This window comes from Channa argus, chromosome 2, assembly GCF_033026475.1.
Source record: "Channa argus isolate prfri chromosome 2, Channa argus male v1.0, whole genome shotgun sequence".
Classification (NCBI taxonomy): Eukaryota; Metazoa; Chordata; class Actinopteri; order Anabantiformes; family Channidae; genus Channa; species Channa argus.
This window is the reverse complement of record NC_090198.1, coordinates 26,643,271-26,670,804: the sequence shown is the minus strand read 5'-3', so window position 1 is coordinate 26,670,804 and position 27,534 is coordinate 26,643,271. Positions and strand designations below refer to the sequence as shown.

Genomic DNA, 27,534 nt, shown 5'->3' with positions numbered 1-27,534 from the left:
ACCTATAAAATGAGACGTTGTACTGGAGGTCAAATAAAAAGATCTTGACTAGAAGGCCAAATCAGTTCAGCATGTTAGCTTTGTGAATGATACAGTAAGTGTAGCTGGTGTCAATTCAGAGTGTTGCTCTGTTTCACAGTGTAGATGCTTACAGATTTTATTTACTCGTGGAATGTAAGGAGAGTTCCATTGGAGTTCCATTAATTAAATTAACAAAATAGCAGGCACGTCCATAAGGCGAGTCTGAGGTCGGCTTTCAACTTTCCCTTTGTTATGAATGTTTCACAAAAATACAGCAAAGTAATGCGTACAGCAAGTGATGCATACATACAACCAAAAATGTGTCATTGGGACAAGACTTTGGTGTTGAATCGCACACATTCTAAAACAGAATCACACAGAGTAACAGCAGCAAACAGTGACGAAGAGAATAAAGAAGACAGGGTTCAGGCTGAACTACATTTGCTGTTTTTATTCTCTGCTCACATCACGTAAACTCCAGTGTAGCAACATGCTTTTCCATTTCACTCGGAATAAAATGTCTATTCACTGCTTTACATGCATGACATAAAACACTAGGGTTAGAGCTATGGAACAGGCACAAACACCTAGATACCAGCATCTCATGCCACCCTGCTAAAACATCTTTCCACCCCATGTATTGTATGTGATCGTGTGGACCCACCAACTGGTGAAAATACTTTAAAGTCATGAACAAGCCGTGTTCTGCTCAAATTTTCATGCATGTTCCATCTGCACTGTAGTTTCAGGGTTGGTTGGTTCAGTGCTACAACACAGTCCATTTTTTTCTTGTTTTATAACGTGGTCGATTTATTAAATGGACACGTCCTGTGTTTGGCTACAGTCTGATTGTTCCCTGCAGAACAGTGACCGTCTGTCCAGCTATGTTGATTCTTCCGTCGTCTCTCACTTCCAGTTCCAGCTCCCCACCCCGACTGGAGCACTGGTAGGCTGCACACAGAGGAGGTAATAGCAGTAATGGAGAAGATATAAGGGCAAATTATACCTCTTAGAGTAAACGAGAGTTTTTAAAGTTGTTTCAAGACTTTGCCTTTAAAACTTCTATTGATGATCAAATCTATGATGTTAAATATGTAGAATTATTTACCCAGCATTCTCTTCTTTCCTAGATGCTTGGACCAGTAGCTACCTAGGATGGTGTGGGTAGAACCTGCATGGACACAAAACACACAGGACCAAGACCTGTTTAGCAGAGTCTACAGGTAAATATAACATGAAACAAACTTTGCATGTCTGAAACAGTCTGATCCATAAATGTCTTTGGACCTTTTGCCGGTAGGTAGTTGTATAGAATTGGCAAGAACATCAAAATTAAATAAATTTGAGGGGTTTATGATAACTTGATCATGTTATTTGAGCATATATAGTACTATATCCTGTATGTTAGCTGTAGATGTCTCACCAGTGACGGGATCCTCCGGAACGCCATACCATGGAGCGAAGTATCGGGAGTAGAAGTCGTATCCTGGTTGCTCGTCTGGAGATCCTAAATATTTTAAAAGGACCATCAACCATAAGGTAATATGTAACATTTGTTGGCCAAAGTTTGGAAACTTCAAAAAGACAGTGAAAGGCAACAAAGACACAAACAGTAACTGGAAGAATTTAACATGGGCTTCTCGGGCAACAAAGAGTGCAACTGGTTTCTAATTAAAGGGATTGAACATATATTTCGGGGTTACCTTTCATTGTTAGAATAACTCCCATGATTCTTCCACTTCTGTCACTGCTCTGAAGAGCGACATGGTCGACTTTTAGACCAGTTAGCACTGACCTGGAGACAGAACACATATAAAGATATGACTAAAAGTGTTGGTGTCCTTCCACTTTAGTAACCAGGTTAGTGATCCAGGAACGGCTTTACATGCAACTTCAGAAACGAAGTTGCTGGAACTCTGGGTAATCTGGTCTCCCCTCTAGCTTTGACTTACTTTAGATAATATTGACATGCTGAGAGAAGGCGCCTCAGCAGAGCGACAGCACACGGGGGAAAAAAGGGAAAGAGACACTGGTCTGACTCATTGGTTTTAGTCCGGTTTCCCTCAGCCTGACTGAGTCCTGTGATCGTTTTCATACTAGACCGAGTATCCTGGAGCTTGTTCTCCCTCAGCCTCAGTTCCTCAGCAGGTATCTGCCCCTTTCACTGAAGGAACTTCTGCTTCTGTGATCCAGGGCTTATTGTTGGGGAAGCACCTCGCTGGCGTGACAGTGGTAGTCAAACAGATGTGTACGTACTCGGTGATGCCGTCTGTAATCTTCATAGGATTCGGAGTAACTAACAGGCTGCCGCTTCAAAGCACCTGTAAAGAGTCTCAGTTGGATTCCTGAGACCACCTCCTCATAGTTTAAGTGGTCATTTGCTTTAACATGGTCACGTTTGGTAATTATTTTTAGCCTCATCTCTTCAGTCAAGTCTTTGGTTTTAAGAAAACCAAAGCCATGTGTGTATAAAGTACATGACAAAACAGCTTTCAACACATTTCAAGAACAACAAGGCTGTTTCACTGAGTTATTGTAGTTATAATTTGAGCCATGTCTGAATGCATTTACGGATTTAGAAGGCTAAGCACAACCTCTGTGTGAACAAAATTATCTGGAAGGCTTTTGAGTATGTCAATGATAAACCAGTTTCCCACCTGAGAACTTTGTCCATTTTGTCTCTGAAGTTGCTCTAGAGTCAATAAACCGACTGATACCACCCAGCCTCATTCTGCTAAACCCACTGCTGAATGAATGTGCAGCATCACCATGTTTTAACCCCATTGTGTAAAAAGGTCATCAAGCTTGTAGCATCAGTTTCTCTGCATGATTCTTTTGATTGTGACCTGTCACAGCTGTCAGCCAATCGAAGCAGCAAATTCTTAGTGTTGGAGCACAGGTACACATCCTGAACTGGGTGATTTCCAACTGCTGCCTGTATCACACACACACAAAAAAAAAACAACAACAATGTAATGAAACAGGTGAAATATCTTCATCTGCATTGGTTCATGTGGACAGTACAGCAGGAATCAGTGCTGTTAAACATTCCCTCTTAGACAGAGAATGCTCTTTTACTTACCATGATGACATCTCTGAACTCACTGGGATTCTGAGAGAAGGAGTTTTAGAAAAGAGACGTGACAGTTATAGCATTAGGGTTTTTTTTTTTTTTAAGATCTGGTACTTTCACAAATCAGAATGAGATCGTTTACAAAGGCTGTTCTCTTGACATTAGTATACTGCATATCATGCATTTTAATTACTTTTTCTCCACAGTTCAATTCAAAAGTTGCTAGTACAATGTTTATTCCTGCGCTCAGATGCTGTTGGTTATGTTGTCAGGGCTTCCTCCCTGCACAGCCACATACTTACATATCCATACTTTAGCATGACTGCACATCTAGAGACAGATTATTGAACTCATGATAGCAGCCTGATGCATATATCTGATGACATACTGTACCTCCTGGGTGGGTGAGTTCAGAGGAAAGTCCATGAGATAACCTTCCCCCTGCTGGGTCACAGTCAGGTCTCCACTCCTGGTCTCAAACACCACTACAGAATTTACATTCTCTGATAGACACATTAAACATAGAATATTATATTCACATTGAAGCTAATGAAGTAGGTTTACTAAATACTGTAGAGGCTAAAGGCTCTTTGAAGTGTTTTGCAATTAAAAAAAAAATCTGCTGTATCTTACCCTTACACTGGAACAGCACTGCCGCAGCGGCCAGAGTGGCATGACCACACAGATTGACTTCAGTGGTCGGTGTGAACCATCGGAGGCGAAACCTTGATCCTGTTGATCACATGTTCAGACGGTCGCCATTTAAAAAAAATAAATAAATACATATCCACCTTCCACCCCGTGTGAGATTAAATTGCCACATGTTACAGCTTTGTCTGCAACCAAAATATCTATGACAAGAGACCAAAGCCATATTCTGATTCCATACACAAATTCTAAGCATGTGATGAGTAACTAGTGTGTTCACACTAAGAAAGTGTATTGAACGCAGACAGGATTCATCTATTTATTTTTTTATTTTTTATTTTTTTATGGCCTGGTAATAAACACTGTTATCCCATAACGCAATACCCAAAGGAATAGAGCAGCTACAGACTTTAAAGTCTGGATGATGCTGAAACTTCTAGAAGTGTGTCCTAACTGTGTTTAACAATGTGTACCTATATCGGGCTGCTGAGGACGAGTGTTACTACGGTTTGTGCACACACACACACACACACACACACAAACACACACACACGGACAAACAAAGTCATGCGGGCGTCTGTGTTAGCACAGTTCCTCTCTGCTGAATCAACTAATCGCTGCCGATTAGTCCAGGTTCGTGGTGATACACTGAACACATATTTGACCTGTAGTGAAACTGTCAGATGGGTTGATCCTGGTGATGAAAGCGGTTTCTGAGAGGTTCATCTCTGCCGCTATCTTCTGATACAACTCATAAGTCAGCTCCTGTTTCAAACACACACAAAATAATACACAAGTATAAATACCTCAATGTGAGCATACAAGGACCGGGCATAAAATTAAGACAACCTGTCCAACCTAGTATGCAATCCAATACAGAGGCTCTGCATGAAGAGGTGGTTCTAATGTTTTGGCCACCTCAATAATACGTAGAATTATCACCTTTTTCGGTTTCAACTTAAAAACTGAGAAATTATAAAATTGTAAAAGTAGAATTCATGGCAGAGCTGCTTCACTGGATTGCATTAAATTGCACAGCAGGTCATCGTGTTATGGCCGGTGGGTGCAGGCATTACAAACACTGCAGTGACCACGCCATGCTGTCTGGACGGCGCGCTCACGCGGTTGCAACACTTGCAACCTGTTGCAACCGCGTGAGCGCGCAGTCCAGGCAAATCTCACTTTAGCACAAACTGTCACCCAGTTAACGTGCTTGAGCCTTTTTCAGTCAGCAGTCCGTGTGCACAAGTACCGTAATACTCTTACTCACGTGCACGAGAGGACAAACAGCTGCGGGGTTTCCTTTGAACGGTAAATTAGTGAAGGCATCGACCGTGAACACGGGAATCTCCATGATGGTCCCAGGACAAATAAAAATGGCTTAAACTGCCGGTGGAGTTTGGCCAACTGTTGATGGATAAAAGGTTACGGTGGACTGGACTGTCCAGCCCCGCCTACAGTGGGTGGGCTACTCTTGCAAGGAGGCCGTCAGCCCGATCCTGAACGTCCAGCCCCGTCCTCTCACCCCTGTCTCACCAAAGACAGACGGTCCTTTTCAGCCATGTTCACTAGTAGCCGCACCACTTTGGAGATCCGGGTGTTCACAGTCGATGCCTTCACTAAGTCGGCTTTCAGAGGGAACCCCGCAGCTGTTTGTCCGCTCACGCGTGTGAGTAGGAAAAGCACTGGCTGCTTCTAAACTGCATGTTGTGTTTGTTTGTCCAAAGATCTCGAGGTCTGCCGTATTTTCTGTCATGTGCGTGTGAAACAGGAGCTGAGCGAGGACTTGTATCAGAAGATAGCAGCAGAGCTGAACCTGGCAGAAACAGCCTTCATCACCAGGATCAACCCATCTGACAGTTTCACCACAGGTCACTATCACCATTTCATGGCTTATTACTGATCTCACACACCTTTCTGTGATAGGCCTGGTCAGCAAGTTGCTACAAATCACAGATTTATTTTTAGTATTTTCAGGGATGGATCTAGATTTCCTAATTAGTTTTTACTTGGGGGGGGGGGGCAGACTGGGGCACAGGCTCAGAAAAAGGTGGCATATTTGGAAAATGATTTAAAGGCTTAAAACTAAAACTTGAAAACCTTTTCTGAAATATATTTTATAGGTTAATAGTGTGTCACTTTCTTAAGCAACAATTTAAATACAATGCTAATGGGAATGCTAAGCGTTCGACTCCCCACCAAGTGTGGCCCCACCCAGCCACCAAGGTGCCAGTCCCAAATCCTAGATATTAAAAAAATGGGAGGGTTGCAGCAGGAAGGGCATCTGGTTTAGTACTCATTGTTCAAATTCCCCATCCCCAGCCGTGCACTGGCAGTCCCAGGGTGGCTTCAGGAAGCGCAGCCAAATCAAAATGTGTATAAACTTTTCTTTATGCAGTGAGGTCCTGCTAAATTTAAAGAAACATTTTCTTGGCTGATCATTTTGAATGGCAGACTCGGCACAGTTGCATGCAGAGTAGACCTGTTATGTTGCGATGCAGCAACCATCTGAAAATGTGATTAACAGGATCAAGGTTCCACCTCAGATGGTTTACACCGACCAGCGAAATCAGTCTGTGTGGTCATGGCACTCTGGCCTCCGCAGCAGTGCTGTTCCAACATGAGGGTAAGACAAAGAAAATAAAGCTTAATTAGGTTAATTTAGCATTGTTTAGTAAAACCATTCATTAAGAGCACAGGAAAACCCAAAATCTTGAGGCAATGCTAATTTATGTGTCAACATTTTGAATTTGTATCACGATTTTACATGTAATGTTTTAATTTTCATGTTGTGTCTGTCAGAGAACATAAATCCTGCACTAGTGTTTGAGACCAGAAGCGGAGATCTGACTGTGACCCGGCAGGGGGAAGGTTATGTCATGGACTTTCCTCTAAACCCACCCACACAGGAGGTACAGTATGGGGTCCGATAAAACAGTACAACATTGCAGATCTACCATCTCAAGCACCTGTGCAAAAAGGTGAAAAGATGCGACATTAATGTCGTCGGCTAAGTGGTGGAAAACAACACTAAATGGTGTAAAACATCTATGTTCAACTCAGATGTGAATAAAAGGTCAATATAAAAAACAAACAAACACTTGTTTAGGAAATATTTCTTTTTTTATCATCCATCATGTAGAACTCAACCTCACTTAACACAGTGGTTCCCAGCTCTTGGTCCACTGGGACCCCTGCGCCCTATCCACAGCTGATTACCTGGATCAGGTATGATCACCCATACTGGAAGATACCATCTTAATAATGTTAAGGTTGGGTGGGGGAGGACGAAGGAAATTATGAGTCAGTGAACACACCTGACCCAGGTAATCAGCACTGGGAAATAATAGGTGGAAAACAAGCGGGGCAGGGGGTCCCTGGAGACCAGTTTTGGGACCCATTGGGAAACACAAACCCTTTGCAATCAGGTACTGTTTGTTACTCAGAGACTGTAACACAGCTGTTGGATTATAAAAAAAATGTTTGGTTAAGTTTTTTTTTAAAAACTACAATTTACTATAACTGCTACTATGCTTACCCCCCTTTTCTCAGGATCCCAATGAGTTCAGAGATGTTATCAAGGTAAGTGATTTTTATAGTGCATATTTTCTCCCTGTGGTTCCTGTATGTGTGTGACCACATCTCTGCTTCTGTGCACCACACAGGCAGCAGTTGGAAACCACCCGGTTCACGATGTTTATCTGAGCTCCATCACTAAGAAACTGGTGATTCCATTGGCTGACAGCTGTGACAGGTTACGGTCAAAGCATTGACACAGCATTTGACGGTGCTAGCTTGGTCAAAGGCATGTTATAAATGAATGTGTGGTGAGCAACTGTTAGAAAAACTTCCTTCTTATATGCATACGGATGCCGCTACAAGTCCTAAACATGTTTTTACATGTCACTTCAAAAAATGCTCTGCTCCTGCACACTTCATTTCAATTTTACAATGCAATTAGGTTTCCCATGCAATAACCCATTTTAAAGAACGCTTTAGAAAAGCACTCATGCCATTTTAGCTTTTGATTTTAAATAAATTCAAACCTGAAAAACTAATTAACTTGTTCGTTCTTTTAAATATTCAATAACTGCTTTTGTGGCTTTCAACTTGGACTGAGCAGCCACAACATTACCACCGTCTTAATGTCATACCACTGAATGTACTGACAGATTATTAACCCATAGTGATACATCAGTGTTCATTAGTACAGAATATTTTATAAAATCATGAGGTGGTAAGGTTGTGGCTGCTGAGTGTATTTTACAAAAAACTGTATGAAATACTTTTTCACATGTATGTGTTGCGTTTCCAGATCAGTGCTGACGGGTCTACGAGTCGACCCTGTCGCTCTTCAGAACAGTGAGAGGAGCGGAAGAGTAATGGAAGTGATCGTCACTGTGAAAGGTAATTCGAGCTAAAGGTTTGATTTATTTATAAATCAGTCCAGATATTGTTGAACAGGATCACATACTGAAATGTAAGTGGTACCAAATTAAGACAAGCATCATTACACATTAAAAATGTAAGTCTATAACATAAGACTTTTTGGAACTTAAAAAAAAAACAAAAAAAAACAACTAAATACTACTAGTTAGTTGGTTCTGATGTTCAGCCAACAAATAGAATATTACACATTATCAGTACAGTTGTGATCATCTTAGGACGTCAACCAAAAAAATCGTCGCAAACCACCATTTTGTTCTATTAGCTATATTCTTGCTCTTAGGATCTACGGAAGAGCAACCAGGGTACGACTTCCACTACAGAAACTTTTCTCCGTGGTATGGCATCCCTGAGGATCCGGTCACAGGTTAGATGTGTACTTCAACCAACGCCAGTCCTGTACATGCACATCTCACAAAAATCCTACTTTATCATTATCCTGCTGTTCCATAAAAGTACATACAAGGAACCAGCTCAAAGACATCTGCAGACATTGTGTATCCATGTGTGTCTTGTACAATTTGCTAAACAGTTCTTGGTCTTATGTACTTTCTGTCCTTGCAGGTTCTGACCTCACAGTCCTAGGGAGCTACTGGTCTGAGAAACTAGGAAAGAAGAAAATGCTGGGTAACTAATGTAGTGCAACATAATAGGTTTGATCAGCAACAAACAATTTAAAAAGTCTTTCACCAAGCATTGAAAATTGCACAACTGACTGGATACATGTAAAGGTCCCTTATAAATTGTCTATTACCTCCTGTGTGTGCAGCCTACCAGTGCTCCAGTCGAGGTGGGGAGCTGGAACTTGAAGTGAGAGACGATGGAAGAATCAACATAGCTGGACAGACGGTCACTGTTCTGCAGGGAACAATCAGACTGTAGCCACAGACACATGCAGCCAAACAGTTTGACAGAATAATAAAAGTGCTCAAGTCAACTGGTCAATATAATTAAACATCAAACTAACAGAATATGTGTGAGAAAAGGACTTTTTTATTATTTAATTCACATAACACAATAAAATGTACGTCAAATACAAAACATGTAAAATCAGAGGTGTTGGACATAAAACAGATCAAAGGTAGAATCACAGTTAAATCTGTTTGCCAAGATGTTAACGGACACACAAAAAATTAGTTAAATCATCAAATGGCATCAGATTAAAAAAACATTTTCAAATCCGAATATATTCCAGGTTGTGGTTTCCTAGAGATTCCTTTGTTTTAACTTATGACACTGAATTGTTTCCTCCACAATAAATCTCTCACAGCTTTAGTCCTGAATCATACAAAAGCGTTGAGGGAAATGGATTTTGGGGGTTTTAATTTAGCTTTTGTCGTTACTGGCAATATGATGCCGTAAACGTGCTCTTTGAAAGAATCAGATTCACGTACCACTTTTTGCTTTCCCATTTCTTTCAGTGTAACAACAACATTATAAAGAAGTTCTGATAATGCAACGACTCTTATCAGGTCCAGTGATCCATAGTGGATCCACTAAATAATTAATTAATCTAAAGGTCTTTAAAACTAAAGATGAGTTAACTGACGGATGTTTATTAGCTTATTTTGACTGTTTGTCGAAAACTAAAATTCTGTATATAACTACCTGCTTAGTGTGCATATTCACATTATGGATGATTCCATGTGTAACCAAGTCCTGTGAAAGTACCAATAGTTACGCTACCATAAGATAATGTCAGTCTACTGCCAGAGGTATTTTGTTATAAATACTAACCAGGGACTAATTTGATGCATTGTATCGTTATCCCTAACACGACGTGTTTTAGCTGCAGTTTGTGTGTGTGTGTGTGTGTTAGTAGTTCAACTGGTCTGTAACTCATCCTTGTCCATCGTTTCACAGTGTGGACAATCACAAATGCTGCTAAAACTAAGAATGTGAAGTGTGTACCATTTCAGGTGAATTAACAGTAAAATTAGCAGGAAAACATTGAAGATCTCCACAAACCCCGAGGTTCAGTCTACGTATGATGCTCTGACAATTATAGGCATGTTTTCAACAAAACATTGCATTTTATATTGTGCAAAGCACTCTTAAGAATATTGACTGACATTTCTGCTCAAAGGACAAAGTTTTGAACCACACAACCACTGGCTGCTCCACTGAGGCGGGCACTGGACCAGAAACCCCATCATGGATCCACAGCCTTCTGTCACAGGGCCATGCTGGGTAAGGCCTTGTGGGCAGCTGGTGGGAGCTGGATAATGTAAAGTAATGGTTCAGGAAAAAACAAATAAAAAATTGGCAAATGTAATGAAAACAATATACCCATTAAAGAACTATTTGTATGGAAATTGAGGGAAAGTTTTAACAGCAAGATGTATTTGTAAAGGATATCATGTTCTCATGCTGGAGATGGTGGAGCAGCTTCTCCACAGGTGCGTAGCGTCGTAGCGTCGTGGCAGAGCCCACCATCAGCAGCTTGTGTTTGGCCCGGGTAATGGCTACATTCAATCTACGCCAGTCCTTCAACAGCTCTCCTAACTATCGAGAGAGGGAATCAGGTCAGGTTTCCTCTCACTTGTTCAATTACAAAGGCACAAAAAACTAAAAAAAAAAAACCAACGAGTAGCTGGGAAGGGAAAGACTTACATTTCCTTCCTCTGCAGTGCTCCTGACAAAAGAGACCACAATGAGACTTTTGTCCCGTCCTTGGTATCGGTCCACCGTGTTAACCTCCACACCGGTGAAAGCAGAGGACTGCAGCAGAGTGGAGATGGTCTTTAACTGCTGTCGGTAGGGAGCAATGACGCCTATATCACTGGGTTTACACCCGGCCTGAAAAAAGAAAAATGGGTCAGCACCATAACAACGATCCTGAAAATGTAAACGTATTTGTATTAAAATGTAATTCATTACACCCTTAAACCGTTATTGAGTATCAGTGGGGAACCTGATGTACCTTTATCAGCAGTGACAGCAACATGTGTACGAGAGCAGCCTCGGTGTGATTGCTAACACCACCCTGCTCCACAGACTCCAGGGCTGGCACCTACAGGGGGACAGAGTTGAGAGAAACTCCTCTATATGGTTTTATGCTCATACCCTGTCACTAATCTATTCAATCTGAAATGTAAATCACCGACAGCATGACACCTCCTCTAACTCTCACTCAAAGGCTTCTCATTTCTAAGTCAACACATTTTAAACACTGTTTAACCTTCTGTTTGCAGTGTATGTTCTATCCCACCAACCATTGAGCAATCGAGGAAGCAAACAGGGTTGCTCGGCAACAGTGTGTCCTGTATCCATGCCAGGTCGAGCTGTGGATGAGCCTGAGAGTAAGCGCCGATCTCTGAATGGACAGAGAGCAGGAAAGGCAGGGTGAGCAGGGCTGAGGCGGTCCTCTCTGATCCACACTCAAGTCGGCCCTCATACATCAGGGAGTTACTGAGAGACATTATCTGCCTGAAGACAGGAGCGCACGCACACACACACACACACACACACACACACACACACACACACACACACACACACACAGATTTTAGTCACCACTAGCTAATTATAAAGTTAAGTGTATTCATAATGTTTTAGAGCAAATCTGAGCTCATGAAAATAAAGAATTCCGGGTGATGTGTTCGTGTAGGTTTACCTATTCATCCTGTACTGTACGTTGAGTTGAACTACTGCTTCACTGTGAAGCTCCAGTCGCTTAAACAAACTTTCATCCATCCCAAGTGTCCTGGAGAAGAAAGAAAAATTAAAAAACAGACCTTTCTACAACACTACATCAATCGCATAACGGGATCCATCACACTCCCTACATGCTGTGCACCAAGGATGACAAAAAAAATTACTACTCATGTTTTCCATGTTCTAGTACAAACTTATACCTAGCTTCCTGATTTTGCACTATTGGCGGCAGTTGTTGGTGATCTCCAACCAAGACAAATCTCTTGGCGTAGAACAAAGGTCCCAGACAGATAGGCTGGCTGATCTGTGACGCCTCATCTACAATGCAGAAATCAAACCGGCGACGTGTGAAAAGGGGATGTTTGATGCCCATACAGGTGGTTCCCACTACCAGCTAGGAAAAAAAACAAAAAGAGGAGCTGCTTTGAACAAAAGGCATTTATTACACTTAAATGTTATGACATGTACAACCTTAAAAAAATTTGGGAGGATGTGAAAACGGAAATAAACACAGAATGCAATGATTTGCAGATCTCAACCAGATCTATGCACAGTAGAGCATAAACAGCACATCAGAGACATACAAAGTATTTCATGGAAAATATCATCATCTGGAATTTGATGGCAGCAACACATCTCAAAAACGTTGGAACAGGGGCAACAAAAAGAAGTTATTGCCACAAATCAAAAAGAAATGTTGGAGCATTTCATAGATCAACAGCGTTGGGCTTGTGCTTTCAGGGGTCGCCAAAGCAGAACATGTTCCGTACCTTGATGTGGAATGTGTTTTTACGCCGGTTGATATGAGTTGATGAGATTTGTTTTTATATACATTTCACACATCTTACCGACTGTTTTGAATTACGGTGATAACAAATGAGGAAAATCACTGAGATGTAAAATGTTCTTATGAAAAGCACTGCTGACTGCCGACCACAGTTTATGTAAAATCAGTTAAACTTGTATTTGCTATTAAAATGTTGCTCAAACTAATATCTCACCTCCTTTTTATAAAGCTGCTCCAAGTCAGACAGAGTGTGAACTTTCTGGCACTTTCTGGCAGATTCCTCTGTGTAAGACAGGATTTCAGGATGAACCTGGAGAGGGTGGGGGGCAGAAAACAATTGAGAAATCACGACTAGAATACTGGAGAGAAAGAAAATTCATTTTTAAAATGCATCCACTTTCCACAAACTATTCAGGAACATTTCAAAAATACACAAAATGTGTATTTGCACTGTCGAAACTGTTGTGAGACTTTCCCAACTATCAGAGACTTTTTCTGGCTCCTCCCACAATGTTCCTAACAGTTTTATGTACAAGTCCTTAAATGCATGTATACTGGACACACACACACACACACACGCACACACACACACACACACGGCTAACTAGGCTGCTTGGCCCACTGGAACAGAGTGGACTTTGGTAAGCGGGATCTCAGAGACCGTAGCTAAAATGAACGGTTTCACACAAGGCTGAAGAATAAAGACGTCAACTGTTGTCCCACCTTCTGGCTCTGCCCCAGACGCAGAAACCCAACCCGGAAACGTTTCAACTTCAGCAGGATGTTGTCAACAGCAGAGTGAGTGTAGCTGGTCAGCAACACACTGAACCCACATGCATGTAGAATGCGAACCTACAAACAGCCGAAAGACGTAAACAGAGAAAAACAGCTAAGACACAGTTTGGTCACAGAAGGTAGACAACACTGGTTTATAGTTTAGATTTGATAAAGCTTAAAAGTGAAAGTGAGGACTTTACCAGGGTGCAGATTGTTGTGGTTTTGCCCGTGCCAGGCATGCCAACGATTAGTGTGTAATCCTTAGATAACAACACCTTCTTCATGGCCTGTTTCTGGGGTTTGTTGAGACCTATGCAACAAGCAAACAAGGGCACAATGTCACCCCACAGGCTTTAATGGAAAACTGTGATGAGATGTCTTCATGTTAGAAAATAATAGTGAAGGTGTCCAATTTTCCTATTTTTGACCCGAGTATGAAACTACAATTTCATCATCTGTGCGACGGTTCTGGAGATCTACATATTGAGTGTAATAGCTTTCTTCTACAAAGTTAATTTACTGAACTGTTCCAACATTAGTAGAGCAGAGTATGTGAGAAAGGCAGAAGTGCAGAGCAGTATCGTGACCTTTGAGGATGTTGGCCACAGTGTCCTTGGCCTCTCTGGGCAGAACGGAACTGAGGTTGGAAATAAACTCTGGGGGACGAAGGTCAACAACCAGCTCCCTCAGACGACCACTGCACAGACAGACATTTGAACGAAAAATAAATATTAATAACACAAAGGCACTATTCCAAACAGCAAACCTACAATAGAACACATGTGGCTATTGGTTAAACTATAACCTAGTTTTTTTTATTTCTGTGGGATAAGCCTGTTTTCCATCACTTATATGGCATTTTGGAACTTTAAAAAAAATGGAATTTCACTCAGGCTACCTGTCCTGACAGTTTTCCATCAGTCTGGAGAGATTAGTGAGGTGAGTACTGAGGCCCACCACACCTTCATCTCCATCCAAGCGAAGAAACATGTCACTGAACTTCGACAAGTCCCTGTAAAACACATTAAACAAGGAAACAGCTGCAGATCATTTGTTTGTTTTAGATTTGTTTTATTAAGCCAAATGACACAAATATTTTTTCCTCACCTGTCCAGAGTGCAGCTGACTGATGTCTTGCTGACCTCACACAGGTATCCCGTTGCCAAGCCAACAAGGCGACTTTCCGTGTCGCTCACGACAATGCGATCCCCACTGGACAAACCGTTGTTGCCCAAAACCTGCTGGGATGCAACACTGCTACGCTGGAAACGATGGAGATAGACTCCTTCAGACTGTACGGTCACTGGGCCACTGAGCTGCATGTTCCCCACACAGCTCCCACTCTTCTCACTACAAACCCAGGAGAGAAACAGCAACATATACAAGTTATATGCACTTCTGGAGTTCAGAAAAATTCAGAGAAGCCATCGACTCCCAGTGTTTACGTGTCTACGTTTGTGAGTACAGTCTTTGCTGTACCTTTCCTCAACCGTCTGAAGCCACACTCTCTTTCGGCCATTCTTGGCCTCCATGGTGGCAGCCTCCAGGCAGCAGAGCAGCAGCCAGTGGGCAAAATAGTTGAGATGTGGCATAGTGAGATGGCCTGTCTCGTCCTGCAGGAAGTCACGCACAACATCCTCGCTCAAATCTGTGGAGCTGGTATTCAGCGCTCTGGAGAAAGCATGAAGAGTTGTCAAGTAAGAGAAAGAGGGACAAGCAAGGAACAAGAATGGAAGACATGACTCTTAACTGCTACCTACATATTATTTGTGCCAGCTGATTAGATTTGATAAAGAAAATTCCGTGATTCTAAAATCAAAATGAAAAAAGCTTTACCTCTCATACAAAGCACAGTTTCTCCTTTGAGGACAATACTGGCAGATTTGTCTGTTTGACACGATGTCAGGAAGCCGAGACAAAACGCTCCGCTCTGCTTTTTTCTCTGTAAAGTTGTGGATGTGATGAACCAAAGTATTCCTCAGCTTTAGCAGCTCTGACAGTTTTAAGAGAAAAGAGAAAAAAAAAAAAAAACACGAGAAGATGAAAAGGCCGCGGTAAAAGACTGCAAGAAGACCCTTTGTTGATTTCACTGTGCCGCCATGTTTGGGTACAAATCAGTGCAATTAAAGCTTAAAATAAATAGTGTGTTAGAGGTTTAACGCTACAGATGTGAAGATGATTCCACAGCTTGTTTTACTGCAGTAAAACTTAAGGATTTGATAAATATTTATTATATGTAACACTGCATATTAACATATAGAAGTAAGCACTTCTAAACTCATGCTCCTTGGATTTTTACGCAGAGACGAAATCAAAACCTAAAATCACTAATGTGTTGTAGTAATTTTGCTCTACAGCTGCTGCAAGTTTTACAAAATTGAAGCCCCAAAGCTTTAACCCATCCAAACTTGCTTTCTAGATGCTCTAGATTTTTTTTAGTAAAATAGAAAAATATTCTAAGATCCCGTTAATAAAGGCTTATATTTTCACATAACCATTACCAACTGCAGGTTTTATAAGCACTTCCACAGTACCTCTGCAGTCCATGTGACTGGCCCCTACAGGGTACAGGTTGCCAGTCTTGAGGTAAAGTAGGAAGCCGGCTTCAGCATTGTATCTCTCCATGCTCATCAGAGTGTACAGAATCACCTAAACACAGAAAGAAGAGTCCGCTGACCAGATTAAATGTGGATAGATTCGTTTTTCCATGACCCCACCAGTCTGCAGGTGTACAGTAAGTCTACCTAACTGAACACTGGGGGGCTGGACACCAACCTGACTACGATGCTCTATGGAGTTTGACTCTCTTCCAGTTTTCAGCTCCAGGGGAAGCGTCTTCCTCTCTAGAGTTCTGTGATTGCCGTTTCGTTGTCTTTGGATTTGAACCTGCGCCATCACGTCGATTTTCCCTTTCAGACCAAGTCTTGGTGACCACACATTTTCTTCTATATCTGCCAATTCCGTGACTGTGATGATCGCCGAGTCCTGACTCCGGTTTGTAGGAGCTCTGCTGTTGCTGGGCCTGACGTCAGACACAGGAATAGACAAGTACTAAAATCTTTAGTCAAACTGGTTTTACAAAGCACATTGGCAAATGTAATTAAACCTTACCTTAAAAAAAAATTAATGACATAAGTTATGCACTTGGGATGAGAATATTCTGACAATAACTAATATAATTTACAAACAAAACAATTATTTTGTATAATTAGTGCTAATTTAGCTAGTTTTGTTAGCAAGTCTCCATCGCCTAGTGTTTATATTACTTGTGTTATCTGGATACATACATTTTTATATGTAAAATTTACAAATGTAGGGCGTAGAATTAATTTAAGGTTAGGTTAAGTCTATTGTTAGGGGGGGTAATCATTAGGTAAGAGGTTATAATGGGTAAGGTAAGCATTCAGGTCATTACTGTAAGTCGGTGATTTTATAGTTTTACACATTGGGAGTGTGGATATTTTTGTGAATGCATTATTTCAAAGATAGAGGTACAAATGTTTGACAACAAAAAGACAATTAGATATTCTGATACCAGCTTTAGTGTAAGTACCTAAATGTATATACTATATACAGAAACAAGAATACAAGTTCTAATCTGCTGCACTTCTAGTGTGACTCACTGGACACTAAAGTTCCAATGAGAAACCGGAAGGACACCGCTGGTTCAAATAGCAGGGGTGAGGCTGAAAGCTGGGGACACACCGGAAGACGAGCCAAGACTTTCAGACTGGACAGTTCACACTTAAACACAGTTTCCACCAACTGTCACAGAATATGGGCAGAACTGGCAGCAGATTCTGCTGATCCCCAGGAGAAACATCCTTACTTTCATAATAATCACTTTTCTGTGAATACCACCCACTGACATTTTCCCACCCCACACACCCAGATACTGGTTGGTTTGGGCAAATACCTACAAATGTGTGTACACATACATTTTGAGACTGATGGTTTTTGGAGTTGGGGAGCTGAGGTATTCCGCAGCCCAATATTCCAGAGAGGGGAGGTAATCACGCAGTTCCTGCTTCATCTCTTCCTGACTAACACCCAAACTGTACCTTAAGACACACGGCACAAAAACAAACATAACTGAACAAGACAAATGTACAAAGTAACACAAAGTTACAGTATGATTCATCTTGATGCATTACAACTGGTCAAAGCTTAATGCATGTTAGACTGTTCTGACCGAGTGCTTGGTGTAGTCTAATTACTTACATGTCTCCCAGGTGCTGAGGACTGTGCAGGATTTGGTCAGCCAGCCGAGTTAGTGTTTCCAAAGAAAAGTCTTTAGCTGCAGCTGCTCTCTGAAAGACTTCATGTACCATGGTGCCATTCAGCATCTGCTTGGAGCCACCATCAAAACTCTGCATTACAGCACATAGAACAAAAACCAGAAGATCATCAAGCTACGGCCCGAACGATAATTAACACGAAAACCTGTTTTGAAGTTAGTTTAGTGGTTATTGTTCAGGTGGGTGACACCTGTGGTAAATAGCTGTCAGCTTTCAATCTAATGTGTATTGTCAACTTTAAGACACCTGGAAATGCAAAGACAAGAGGCACAAAAATCAACCGGCATAAAAACAGCTAATGATATTAAAAGTGAAATCTTTCACCTTGAACATATCTCCCAGGACTGCACGCCTCATGCAGCGGATCGAGCTTGAGATGCTGGTCCCTGAAATGAGTGTATCAGGAAATAAGACCAGGAAGCCCTGCTCCCTGCCCACTATCCAGGTTCCACCATCAGATCGGCCCTCCAAATGAACCACATCCCCACGAAAAACAGGCATCACCTCCCTGAAAACCGCCAAGGAGCGATCATTTTATACACAGAAATTTCCACAAGTTGCAATGCACACAGTACGTAAGTCAAAATTAAAAGGGGGTGGAAAGTAACTCAATACTATCTTACTAATTTACATTTCTGCTCCTGCAAACTTTACTTTTCAGAGGCAATATTCTACTTTTGTTCCACTCCATTCTTTTGATACCAGGACACAGTACACAGTGTTAATTATCAGAGTACTTCTTCCTCCACTGAATCGTTTTTTTTTTTGTTTGTTTTTTTAAAAAATACAATTATGAAAAGCTGGAAGTTATGATGCGTGGTAAATCCAGGGTGCATTTCAGGAATTTAGGAAAAATGTACATTATGAGGAAAACAAAAACCAAATAGCAGAGTAGAATAACTGCACTACCATCCATCTTTCAGCAGACATGTCTCCGTTGGATGTAGAGCTCTGAAGCACGAGATGGTCAGCGTTTTGTGGCCTGGTTTCTCCTCCACGTCCAAAACCCAGTAGCGGTTGTTTGAGCCTCCAGAAAGAATCACATGATCTGGTACCTTACTGCAGGGGGAGAGAGAAACTGATTACATACATGAGGGGAAGGGGAAGGGACCCTCAACATCTTTGAGTCTGTCTGTGCTAATTTAGCATCTGTTTTTTGAGAATAATTTTTATGTGTGTTTGGGTCTTTTATTGTCTATCATTTGTCATTTAATGTCTACTCTTGGACATTTATGTCTGTTTTTGGTCATTTTGTGCCTGCTCAAACTGTAGCAGAAAAATGAACCTCAGCATCTTTTCACTCACAACTCACTTTGAGGATGAATGAAGAATGACTGTTGTCCTCACACAAAAGAAATGTTTCAGCACCACCATCCTGCTCAGTCAGCATCACAATGACCAACAACTCCTTTAATCTCACCTCTTTAATCATTCTAACTTTGATATTTAAACAAATGTATGTACTTTAGCAAACAGTGCAGTTAGACCCTTATTCTGTGTGTTCATGAGTTTCTCACCAGGGCTTTTTGGATTTATCCTGTGTGACAAGGGCTTTACTAGGATTCAGCTGCTCTGCAAACCAGCTCTCATCCAACTGATCTTCAACAGGACACATTGAGCTCTTTCCTGTGGATTATATGTAAAATTAAAAGCTAATGAAAACATTCAGAGATAGAGATGTGAATCACTGCTGTACTGACATATACTGTATATATACACACACTTAAAAAAAAAAAACACTCTCAAAAACACTGCTGATCCCACAGACAGGAAAGATGATGTAACACTTTTGATGGTTGTCTTATTTTCATCACTGCTCTACCAGGTTATGTGAAGCTGTGGTATCCATGTACAGTCTCTCCTAGAATTTGAGATGTAGCAATCGCAACAGTTAATCCAACCAATCCCTGTGATCTGTGCGACCTTTCAATGTAAAACATCACAGCAACCCGTATTAGCTATAGCATCATTTCTCAACCATCCTTAGCAATACCACATTCCAGAGAGCTCCATTATCTGGATTTCGTTCTATAATGACAGACTTACTAGTGAGCAGCCACAGTTGAGGGTGAACCCTCTCGCTCTGTGACCACAACCAGCCACGCTCTACTGCATAACATTTATTATATCATAATACATCTGAGCTTTGCTTCATTGGTCAGAGGGTATGCAGCAGTTCTCTAAATTCCCACTGCGACCCTATTGGCAGCTCAGTACACAGCAACACCTTTAAAAAGAAATTAAGGTTTTCAATGAAGAATGCATGGGTGGTGTTGGAAATTCCACAACACATCTGGTTTTTTGTTTAAGTCAAAAACTGGCCCCAGCAGGAAAAAAAAGGTTTTATATATTTATAGTGGAGATGGATAGATAGACCCTAACCTGTAATTTGTTGTTCATCTGATGAGGTCACGTCGTCTCCCTTTGATGATGTCACGGCAGTTCTTCTCGTCTCTTTTTTGTCTCTTACTCCCTCATTCTCAGCTCTGTCTGCAGAAATAACGATTTGCGCGCTGGTTTCATGAACACGAGCATCAAGAGAGCGTGTATCTTTAGCCAGACAAAGGTTCACATCGGTCCTCTCCTCAATTGCACTCTGCTCTGTTATCACAGTGAAATAGGAACCTGACTCTTCCCTGTCTCGCTCTTCCTGATGATTTCTCTGTTGTGCCAAAGTGCGGCACAAAACAGGCTTCAGTGACAGTGTTGCATTTCTGCTTTCATTAAAGTCCCCTTCAGTGCCTTCTCCATGACTCCCTGACACACCGCTGGAGAAACTAGCTGTCTTCAAGGGGCCAATGACAGGATTAGTTAGTTTTAAGTTGTTACGTGTGGGGCTGAGCATAACTCTTGGTCTCTTGGGATGGGGGGACTCTTCAGGGGGGCTGAAGAGTCTTTTCAAAGAGCATCCTTCTTCACTATTGGCTTTTACTCCCTCACTGCACATTACTCTCCGCATTCTCTGCCCTTTGGAGCGGGGACTACGACAGATGGGGGACAGCTGACCAATCTCCACCAGGCTCACCACCTCTGTGTTGTGCCGGGGGCTCAGACAACCCGCCTCTCTGTGGGAACAGGAAGAACTAAGTCTGATCTGACTGTTGGGGGTCTCAGGCACAGACAGGAGAAGATCTGGTGAAGAGGGTGGGAGGTTTTCAATTTCCCCGAGAACACTCCTCTTTAAGGGGGAATGCAGTCGGAACAGAGGGGTTTCACCATTCTTGATCTGAGGTTCCGACTTGGCGAGTGCTGTGACGGTGACGGATAAGCTTTTTGAAGACAACTTGTCCTAAAAGTAACACAGTATAAATGTGTAGTTCAATACATAACCTAAACAATTATACCAGAAGTAGCAAAGTTCCTAAGTGCACGTTCAACAGTAAAATAACTATGTGCAGTAGAGAAATAAAGGAAAAGAAGGTAAATTACAACAACAAAAAGACAAGCAAAGAAAAACCATATTACCTGTCTACCGTCTTTTGTTACATTTTATATCTAATATTGCCATTAGAAATGGAAGAATGATACTGAAGCATGTGTCACTTCATGAAATGCAGTTTCAAACATCAAATCATTACATTTTCAGCACAAATAGAAAGCCTCCAAGCTTCATAAGGATTCAGGCACTCTTTTTTTCCCATATTAAAAATAGAAAACCGCAAGTCAAATCATCACATTAAAAATACTTTTAGCTTGTAGTGCATTTTAATCATCCTATTAAAACATAATTGGGTTATTTTTTGAAAATGATTAGATACATGATGCTGACTCCAAAACGCTCATATAAAGGCAAGTAAATCACGGTGCACTAGATAAACTTTGTGTAACGTGTCTCCTGAGTGATACGAACAGTGTGTGTCGTACCTGCCTGAACATGCACATGGACAAAAACAAAAGAAAAGGCAGCACAGACATAAACTACATTAAAAAGAAAAAAACATTACCTTGTGGCTTTGAGAGGAAAAGAACGATGAGATGTTTTTCTGCCCTCCTAGAGACACCTGACAGAAACCACAAAAGCAAATGTTTACCAGCGTTTCACAGGTGCCACTCGTCTGTCAAGGAGTCAGCTCGTAAAAACCACTCAACATTTGAGACTGTAAAAAGGGTCCCAACATGCAAAAGCTTCACATTAAATGATCAGCAGAGAGAGTGTGTCACTAAAAATTGTACTTTATGCATTTCCATTTACACGTCTCCTTCACAATATTTTAGAGTGAAATACTGTACAACATTTAATTGACTTGACCGTTTCCATACGGGTCTTCCCAGAATATCAATTAATGCAGGGGCTTCATCAAATGCTGTAGTTTTGTTAATAACAAAGTTTTTATAAGGTTTTTTTTTATTATTTTGTTTTAAAATAGACTCTCCATATCCAAACTACAATGATAAATGAGTCATTCACAATGATTTTAATGCACCAGTAAAAAAAAAAAAAAAAAAAAAAAACCAAAAAAACCTAATGATACAGTTTATAAAACACTGACAGGGACATTTCCTTCTGCATTGCTTTCACTTTTGCTACTTTAAGTTCATCGTAGAACAGCTTTTTACTGTTTGGTAAGGAACTGTATACAAATAAATAAAAATACAAATTCTTGTATTTGAGTATTTTATCAGTGCAGTATTGGTGCTTCTTTTAAAACATAGAAATACTTTCTCCACTGCAAACCTAAGCTGAGGGGTTTACGTTTAAATATCTAAATAAAACGCTGTTTTCCTACAGTCTTGCCCAGAAAACTGAAACCTGTCTGCACCCTGAGGATGAAGACACCAGTGAATCGTAGTTTGTAGTTAGACCAGATGCTCACCTTGTTTTTCTTCAGCTTTGTTCTGTTCATGGTGACTGTAATCGAACCGCAGGTTGTCGCGTTTTTTAGCTTTTACAGCGGATTAAGCCGCTTATTGTCGGCGTCTTTTCTCTAACGGGCCCGCGGTGTTGTCAAAGCTAACGTTAGCTAACCGCTCATCTTTTGGCTACGTCCTCCAGAAAACAGCTCGCTCTGCTTCATCTCCAGAGTCTGGAAGGTCATCACTGTCGTTACCGGCCGTAACTACCCACATATTCCATTAAAACCCGCCGTACCGATCGTCTTCTACTGTTTGTGGGCGATTCAGAAGCTGGTCGCGCCAAATTTTCATTTTCGTGTTACGGAAATGACGCAAAGAGCAGCGCTCCGGCGTAAACACGTGTTTTTTTGGCGGAAAAATCATCGCCCTCTGTAGGTGTGTGACAAGCGTTTCTGGTTTGTTCTGTTGTTGAAGTTTTAAAGGGAAAAAGCTTAGGTTATTTTCATAGTGTAATTTCATTTAGAGTTCAATATTATACGTTTACCCTATTGCATTTATATTAAATAACAACTTTAGTTGCTTTGGAGACTGTTAATACAAAGTGTAATCAACCAATAAATCATGATGTGTTATTATTGAAAAGCCACCGCAGAGTAACCATTAGTTTAGTTGTGCTGCTTTTGTTCTACATCAAATCTCTAGTCACAGAGATCTGTGCTCCTTAGTTATGTTAAGGATAATTTTGTTTTTTGTTTGCACTTTAGGACATAGATGTGACTTGTGTTTATAGTAGATAATTCTCCTAAGGAAAAGGTTACAATAGTTATTACAATAAAATACATCTTTCAAAATAATATTCTAAGAATTAAGGTTTTTAAAATTGTTCTCATTGAAACATTAATTAAACTTAACAAGGACTGAGCATTTGAGATTTCTACATAAAATTTGATTCTCTGAAACCTGAGGTTTCAGCCCATCTGAAAATAATTCTACTGTTGACTTACCTTCTTTTCTTCTGGAAGGTTGTTGGGATTATGAGGATGTCTACAGAGATCTGGCTGTAAAACCCTCATTAGATAATGATTAAAATAAATAGGAGCGGCAGTTGAACCGTAGTTGCACCTTTCTGCATTTTGACCTTTGGAACAGCTGATGCAATGTGGCTGCCACCACTACTGCCTACAGGTAATCTTAATTGAATCAAGACTTCTACTGGCATTGCCATTTTTTTTATTTTACAGTGTAAAAGAGTCATCGCACCTTGATCATTACCTGGAAATAAAAAAAAAAAACGGTCTTTTTTTGGTTCACCACTGAAAAACCTCCACATCTATCTGATGGAGGTTCATAACATTTATACAGACATGCGTGGTCAGCAGAGGATAAATCCTACTGACTTTGTGGAACCTGTGACCTTTCCACCAGCACCACCGGTAGATTGACATTTATGCTTTACAGTGAACTGTCTCATTAAGCACTGGAAGTAGTTTCATGAAATTTGTTACACTCACGTTCCAATCAAAGTGAACTGACTTTTCATCTAACACCCTCAAAAACTATCTTGTTCTATGCATTTAATTAGCAAACAGTAACATGGTAAAATGATAAACTAAAATGATGAGCATATGCCTGCAGTGAGAGAGTATATAGTCCAAAGACTGGCTGTAGAGTGTTAGGACGATGACTGAACAGCATTTTCTGTGTCCATTACAAGGTTATTGCAGTAAAATCTGCAAATGTTTTCCATAATTTGACTTATCTCCAAAGAATATTTACCTTGAGAAAAATGTGACACCTTTTATGTTCAGACAAAAACCATAAATACTGTCCACAACTTTCAAAGAAAGCAGCATAAATGAAAACCTGTCATCAAAACTAGAAGCATTAAAAATGTTTGCTGAAAAAACAAAGAATTACAGTTTAGTTTGGATCACAATGATTCTAGAGCCCTAACAAAATACAAATCAGTAAGACCCTTGAAAAAACACAAAGTACAGCAACTCACTGATTGTGCACTTTATTCAACAGTACAAAACTACAAACCAGCATCTTTTATTCAAAAAAATCTGAAATGTAATCCCATGTCTACTGTAACACCGCTAAAGGTTTTCATGTGTCTTTAGAGAAGAACACTGCACTGTTGCCCCTTGGACATAACATGGGGCAGGAGGTGTAATCATTTCACAAGTTCTCTCCTGCATGGGTTTTCATGTGAGTGATTAAATGTGAGCGCCGAATGAATCTCTTCCCACACGAGGTGCAGTTATACGGCCTCTCCCCTGAATGAGTCTTCATGTGGCGCGTCAGATTGGACTGAGCGCTGAATTTCATGTCACATACAGAGCAGCCGTACGGTTTCTCACCAGTGTGAATTACTGTGTGCTTGACAAGATCCGCTTTCTCTCTAAAGCTTTTGCCGCAGTATGGACAGCTGTGAGGTTTCTCTCCCGTGTGGATTCGTATGTGGGCGTTCATGTTCCCAACCTGCGTGAATCCTCTGCCACAGAAGCTACACGTGTACGGCTTCTGTCCAGAGTGAGAATTCATGTGAGTCTGCAGGTAGGAACGCTGGATGAAGCTTTTACCACAGACGCTGCAACTGTAGGGTTTCTCTCCTGTGTGCGTCTTCATGTGGCGGGTAAGAATCGACTTAATCCTGAAATTCTTGTTGCAAACACTACAGGTGTGTGGCCTGTCAGCACCTTCACCAGCTAGTTGTGAAGTCTTCCTGTTTGTACCTGAGTTAGCTTCTCCACTGTCCCTCCATTCGTCATCGCTATCTCCACTAATCTGACACTCACTGGTTGACTCTGCGGCACCACAGCCGTCTTGATCAGGTTCTACTTTTAACTGTCCAGATGAGCTGCTGGGCAAAGGGTCTTTGTTTTGATGAGGTGAGTCACTTCCATCTTCATCACTTCTCTGCACATAAATTATATTGAACATAGTGCTTTTAGTATCAGCCTCCTCCTGCTTTTCACCTGCCTGAGCAGCCCACGGCTTCTCCTCCTGTTCTTCCTTGACTCGTGGGAGCTCCTGCTCATCCTCCCCCTCATTAGCCGCCTTCTCCCAGTGCTCCTGCTGAGACAGAAGGTTGCCATCCTGGACAGAGAGCTGCAGAGGAGCTAGGCAGTACCACACATGAACAGAAAAACCCATTAGTTCAGTTAATTTTAGCAATATACAATATTTATTCATTACAAATTATCCTGAAAATGTATTTAACAAAGAGCTGCACCAGGCAGGCAGATTTTTTTCCTGATTTCGCTTGATGTCAGGCAAACTGGGTTAAAATAAGTCATTTTAAACCCTGTTGAATGTGATGCTGAAATCTAGTCGAGTTTTGTAGTACATGTATAAATATCAACATTTCTGCAAAAAATTAAAAGGTTTAGGTCTTGTTTAGTTTCAAGGAAAGAACTAATTCAAAAAGCTAATTTATGGGAAAACAGCATCCAAAGTTCATTGACTTTTTCTGTGTACAAATGTACTCTTTAGTTAGGGTGTAAGTGTAAAAGCTAATTGTAGCATATACAAACCCACGAAACAAACCATTTAAAATGAGAAAGTATTTATTTTATAACTAACTTTGCACTTGTGCTGTAAACTACAAGCTTCCCCTTAAAAATATGGCAAAGCTATTTTTCTGTAAGAACGAGTTTTGTATTTATTAAAGACTTGGTGTAGAAAACAAACTGCACAACTGCTAAAGGGTTGAGTTTACCCTGCTTTTACTCCTCAATCTTACTCTGTACTGCGCAAGATGGTAAACGCTAACAACAGCATCAAATACATGTAGAGGAGTGAGGACCATCAAAACTTTGGTGGAATTAAATTAATGTAAAGTAGCTGAAACTTGTATTTGACTAGTTACTTAACAACACACTTCTTGTTCTACTTCACTAAGGAGTAGATGGACTGTAGATGAATAGAAGGGGAGCTGAATGGAAACAGCTTCCTCGCTCTCTCTCTCTTCTCTCTACATCTGTTGGGGTCATTTTCTTTAATCGTGCATTTTAGTCAACAACTGGTTCTAAAAAGATACAAGGGGAAAAAAAAAAAGCGACAGCCATTTTGCATCCCTCCACATGATACTATAAGGGATGCGAAATGGCGCTACCTTCTTTCTCCTATGCATCAGACTCAGAAGATAAAAAGCTGCAGTGACACTAAGCGAACGTTTCCCAGGTTACAGGTGTCCTGTTAACCAGCTTCCGTGTTTTGACGGGGTCGCAGTGATTGTGTGTCCCTGCTCGTACCTTCCCTCACGGACCGCCGTCGTTGCTGCTCGACCTCCTGTTTTGAGCGAAAAACTTCCTCCTCGTAGTCTTTGATAGTTTGTTCAAACAGGTGGAATATTTCCTCGGCAGCTGCCTTCAGTCGCTCGTTGACCAAAGCTTTTAGTTTTTCCGCCTTGAACATTTCCGCGCACTGTGTATTATGATGGGCTGGACAAGCTCCTCGGTGGGTTGCCAGATATTGCGGGAAAACAAGTAATCTCACCAGCTGTGCCAAAAAACAAAAACAAAAACTGGCTCATAAAAAAAAAAATAAAAAATCAATAAGTTTAAAATTCCATGGAATGAATTGTCATCTGAATATTTAAGATGGTCTGGTTCTACAGGACCACCCTGAATGAACAGTTTTATTTTATTGTTTTACAATAAAATACACTTATGTGAACAAGTAAGAAAATTGGTGGTGGAAAACCCTTACTAATATGGTTTGAGGTACTTGTAGCCTACTTTATCCTCCTTAAGCATTTCTATTTTGACACTTTATGTCACTTTACACCACTGCTAGGGGTTGGGATGCAGAAGGCCGCGGGTTCGAAGGGACGGGCCGAAGGCCGTTGATCATCAACTTACTTTATTCCACTACACTGGAGAGGAAAATGCTGTACTTTTTACCCCACTGTATTTATCTTACAGCTGAAGTTACTATACTTTGCGTATTATGGTTAATTCAGAAAGGTTTAATTAATTGTGATATTATAGTCAAAATTGGACTTTTGATCCTATGAATGAAATGCA

The 27,534-nt window shown here is 41.0% G+C and overlaps 4 protein-coding genes across 5 annotated transcripts; 1 reads left to right on the top strand and 3 right to left on the bottom strand.

The window, feature by feature from the left end:
• Positions 1-802: 802 nt before the first annotated feature.
• LOC137105587 (phenazine biosynthesis-like domain-containing protein 2) lies at positions 803-5,150 on the bottom strand. Of its 2 annotated transcripts, none has more exons than XM_067487988.1 (10): positions 5,013-5,150; positions 4,408-4,507; positions 3,728-3,826; positions 3,488-3,597; positions 3,104-3,133; positions 2,790-2,956; positions 1,725-1,816; positions 1,445-1,528; positions 1,130-1,192; positions 803-972 (listed from the first exon to the last, which is right to left on the bottom strand). In XM_067487988.1, exons 1-10 carry the CDS (start codon positions 5,094-5,096, stop codon positions 860-862), a joined length of 942 nt encoding a protein of 313 aa, XP_067344089.1. In that variant the 5' UTR covers positions 5,097-5,150; the 3' UTR covers positions 803-859. The 2 variants fall into 2 exon arrangements, with proteins under 2 accessions (XP_067344089.1, XP_067344097.1); XM_067487996.1 differs by having other exon boundaries at positions 2,868-2,956.
• An 11-nt stretch (positions 5,151-5,161) lies between these two features.
• Positions 5,162-9,159, top strand: LOC137105599 (phenazine biosynthesis-like domain-containing protein 1). Its single transcript, XM_067488009.1, has 10 exons — positions 5,162-5,411; positions 5,514-5,613; positions 6,270-6,368; positions 6,545-6,654; positions 7,295-7,324; positions 7,408-7,496; positions 8,058-8,149; positions 8,472-8,555; positions 8,753-8,815; positions 8,958-9,159. The coding sequence occupies exons 1-10, from the start codon at positions 5,304-5,306 to the stop codon at positions 9,068-9,070; spliced, it is 888 nt and encodes a 295-aa protein (XP_067344110.1). The 5' UTR covers positions 5,162-5,303; the 3' UTR covers positions 9,071-9,159.
• Positions 9,160-9,175: 16 nt separating this feature from the next.
• dna2 (DNA replication helicase/nuclease 2) lies at positions 9,176-22,889 on the bottom strand. The gene is made up of 25 exons (XM_067487975.1): positions 22,522-22,889; positions 21,652-21,708; positions 20,090-20,996; positions 19,225-19,333; positions 18,617-18,766; positions 18,032-18,215; positions 17,631-17,779; positions 17,348-17,470; positions 16,185-16,431; positions 15,944-16,058; positions 15,246-15,402; positions 14,889-15,080; positions 14,517-14,759; positions 14,308-14,421; positions 13,997-14,106; positions 13,610-13,719; positions 13,356-13,484; positions 12,847-12,942; positions 12,046-12,239; positions 11,805-11,894; positions 11,404-11,617; positions 11,112-11,201; positions 10,802-10,987; positions 10,547-10,693; positions 9,176-10,415 (listed from the first exon to the last, which is right to left on the bottom strand). Exons 1-25 carry the CDS (start codon positions 22,549-22,551, stop codon positions 10,362-10,364), a joined length of 4,197 nt encoding a protein of 1,398 aa, XP_067344076.1. The 5' UTR covers positions 22,552-22,889; the 3' UTR covers positions 9,176-10,361.
• A 1,613-nt stretch (positions 22,890-24,502) lies between these two features.
• On the bottom strand, positions 24,503-26,968 carry LOC137105571 (zinc finger protein interacting with ribonucleoprotein K-like). Its single transcript, XM_067487962.1, has 2 exons — positions 26,761-26,968; positions 24,503-25,626 (listed from the first exon to the last, which is right to left on the bottom strand). The coding sequence occupies exons 1-2, from the start codon at positions 26,921-26,923 to the stop codon at positions 24,683-24,685; spliced, it is 1,107 nt and encodes a 368-aa protein (XP_067344063.1). The 5' UTR covers positions 26,924-26,968; the 3' UTR covers positions 24,503-24,682.
• Positions 26,969-27,534: the final 566 nt, after the last annotated feature.

What these genes read in the sequence shown, in the direction of transcription:
- LOC137105587 (XM_067487988.1), bottom strand. Translation starts at nt 5,096, where the DNA reads ATGGAGATTCCCGTGTTCACGGTCGATGCCTTCACTAATTTACCGTTC. An exon ending in ATCTGACAGTTTCACTACAG is followed by an intron (nt 3,827 to 4,407) that starts GTCAAATATGTG and finishes TGTGATCAACAG; the next exon opens with GATCAAGGTTTCGCCTCCGA. An exon ending in TCCGGAGGATCCCGTCACTG is followed by an intron (nt 1,193 to 1,444) that starts GTGAGACATCTA and finishes GTGTCCATGCAG; the next exon opens with GTTCTACCCACACCATCCTA.
- LOC137105599 (XM_067488009.1), top strand. Translation starts at nt 5,304, where the DNA reads ATGTTCACTAGTAGCCGCACCACTTTGGAGATCCGGGTGTTCACAGTC. An exon ending in AGTGCTGTTCCAACATGAGG is followed by an intron (nt 6,369 to 6,544) that starts GTAAGACAAAGA and finishes TGTGTCTGTCAG; the next exon opens with AGAACATAAATCCTGCACTA. An exon ending in TTGGCTGACAGCTGTGACAG is followed by an intron (nt 7,497 to 8,057) that starts GTTACGGTCAAA and finishes TTGCGTTTCCAG; the next exon opens with ATCAGTGCTGACGGGTCTAC.
- LOC137105571 (XM_067487962.1), bottom strand. Translation starts at nt 26,923, where the DNA reads ATGTTCAAGGCGGAAAAACTAAAAGCTTTGGTCAACGAGCGACTGAAG. An exon ending in ACGGCGGTCCGTGAGGGAAG is followed by an intron (nt 25,627 to 26,760) that starts GTACGAGCAGGG and finishes GGTACTGCCTAG; the next exon opens with CTCCTCTGCAGCTCTCTGTC.
- dna2 (XM_067487975.1), bottom strand. Translation starts at nt 22,551, where the DNA reads ATGAACAGAACAAAGCTGAAGAAAAACAAG. An exon ending in GATAAATCCAAAAAGCCCTG is followed by an intron (nt 18,767 to 19,224) that starts GTGAGAAACTCA and finishes CTCCCCCTGCAG; the next exon opens with TAAGGTACCAGATCATGTGA. An exon ending in AAAACCATCAGTCTCAAAAT is followed by an intron (nt 16,432 to 17,347) that starts GTATGTGTACAC and finishes GTCTGACGTCAG; the next exon opens with GCCCAGCAACAGCAGAGCTC.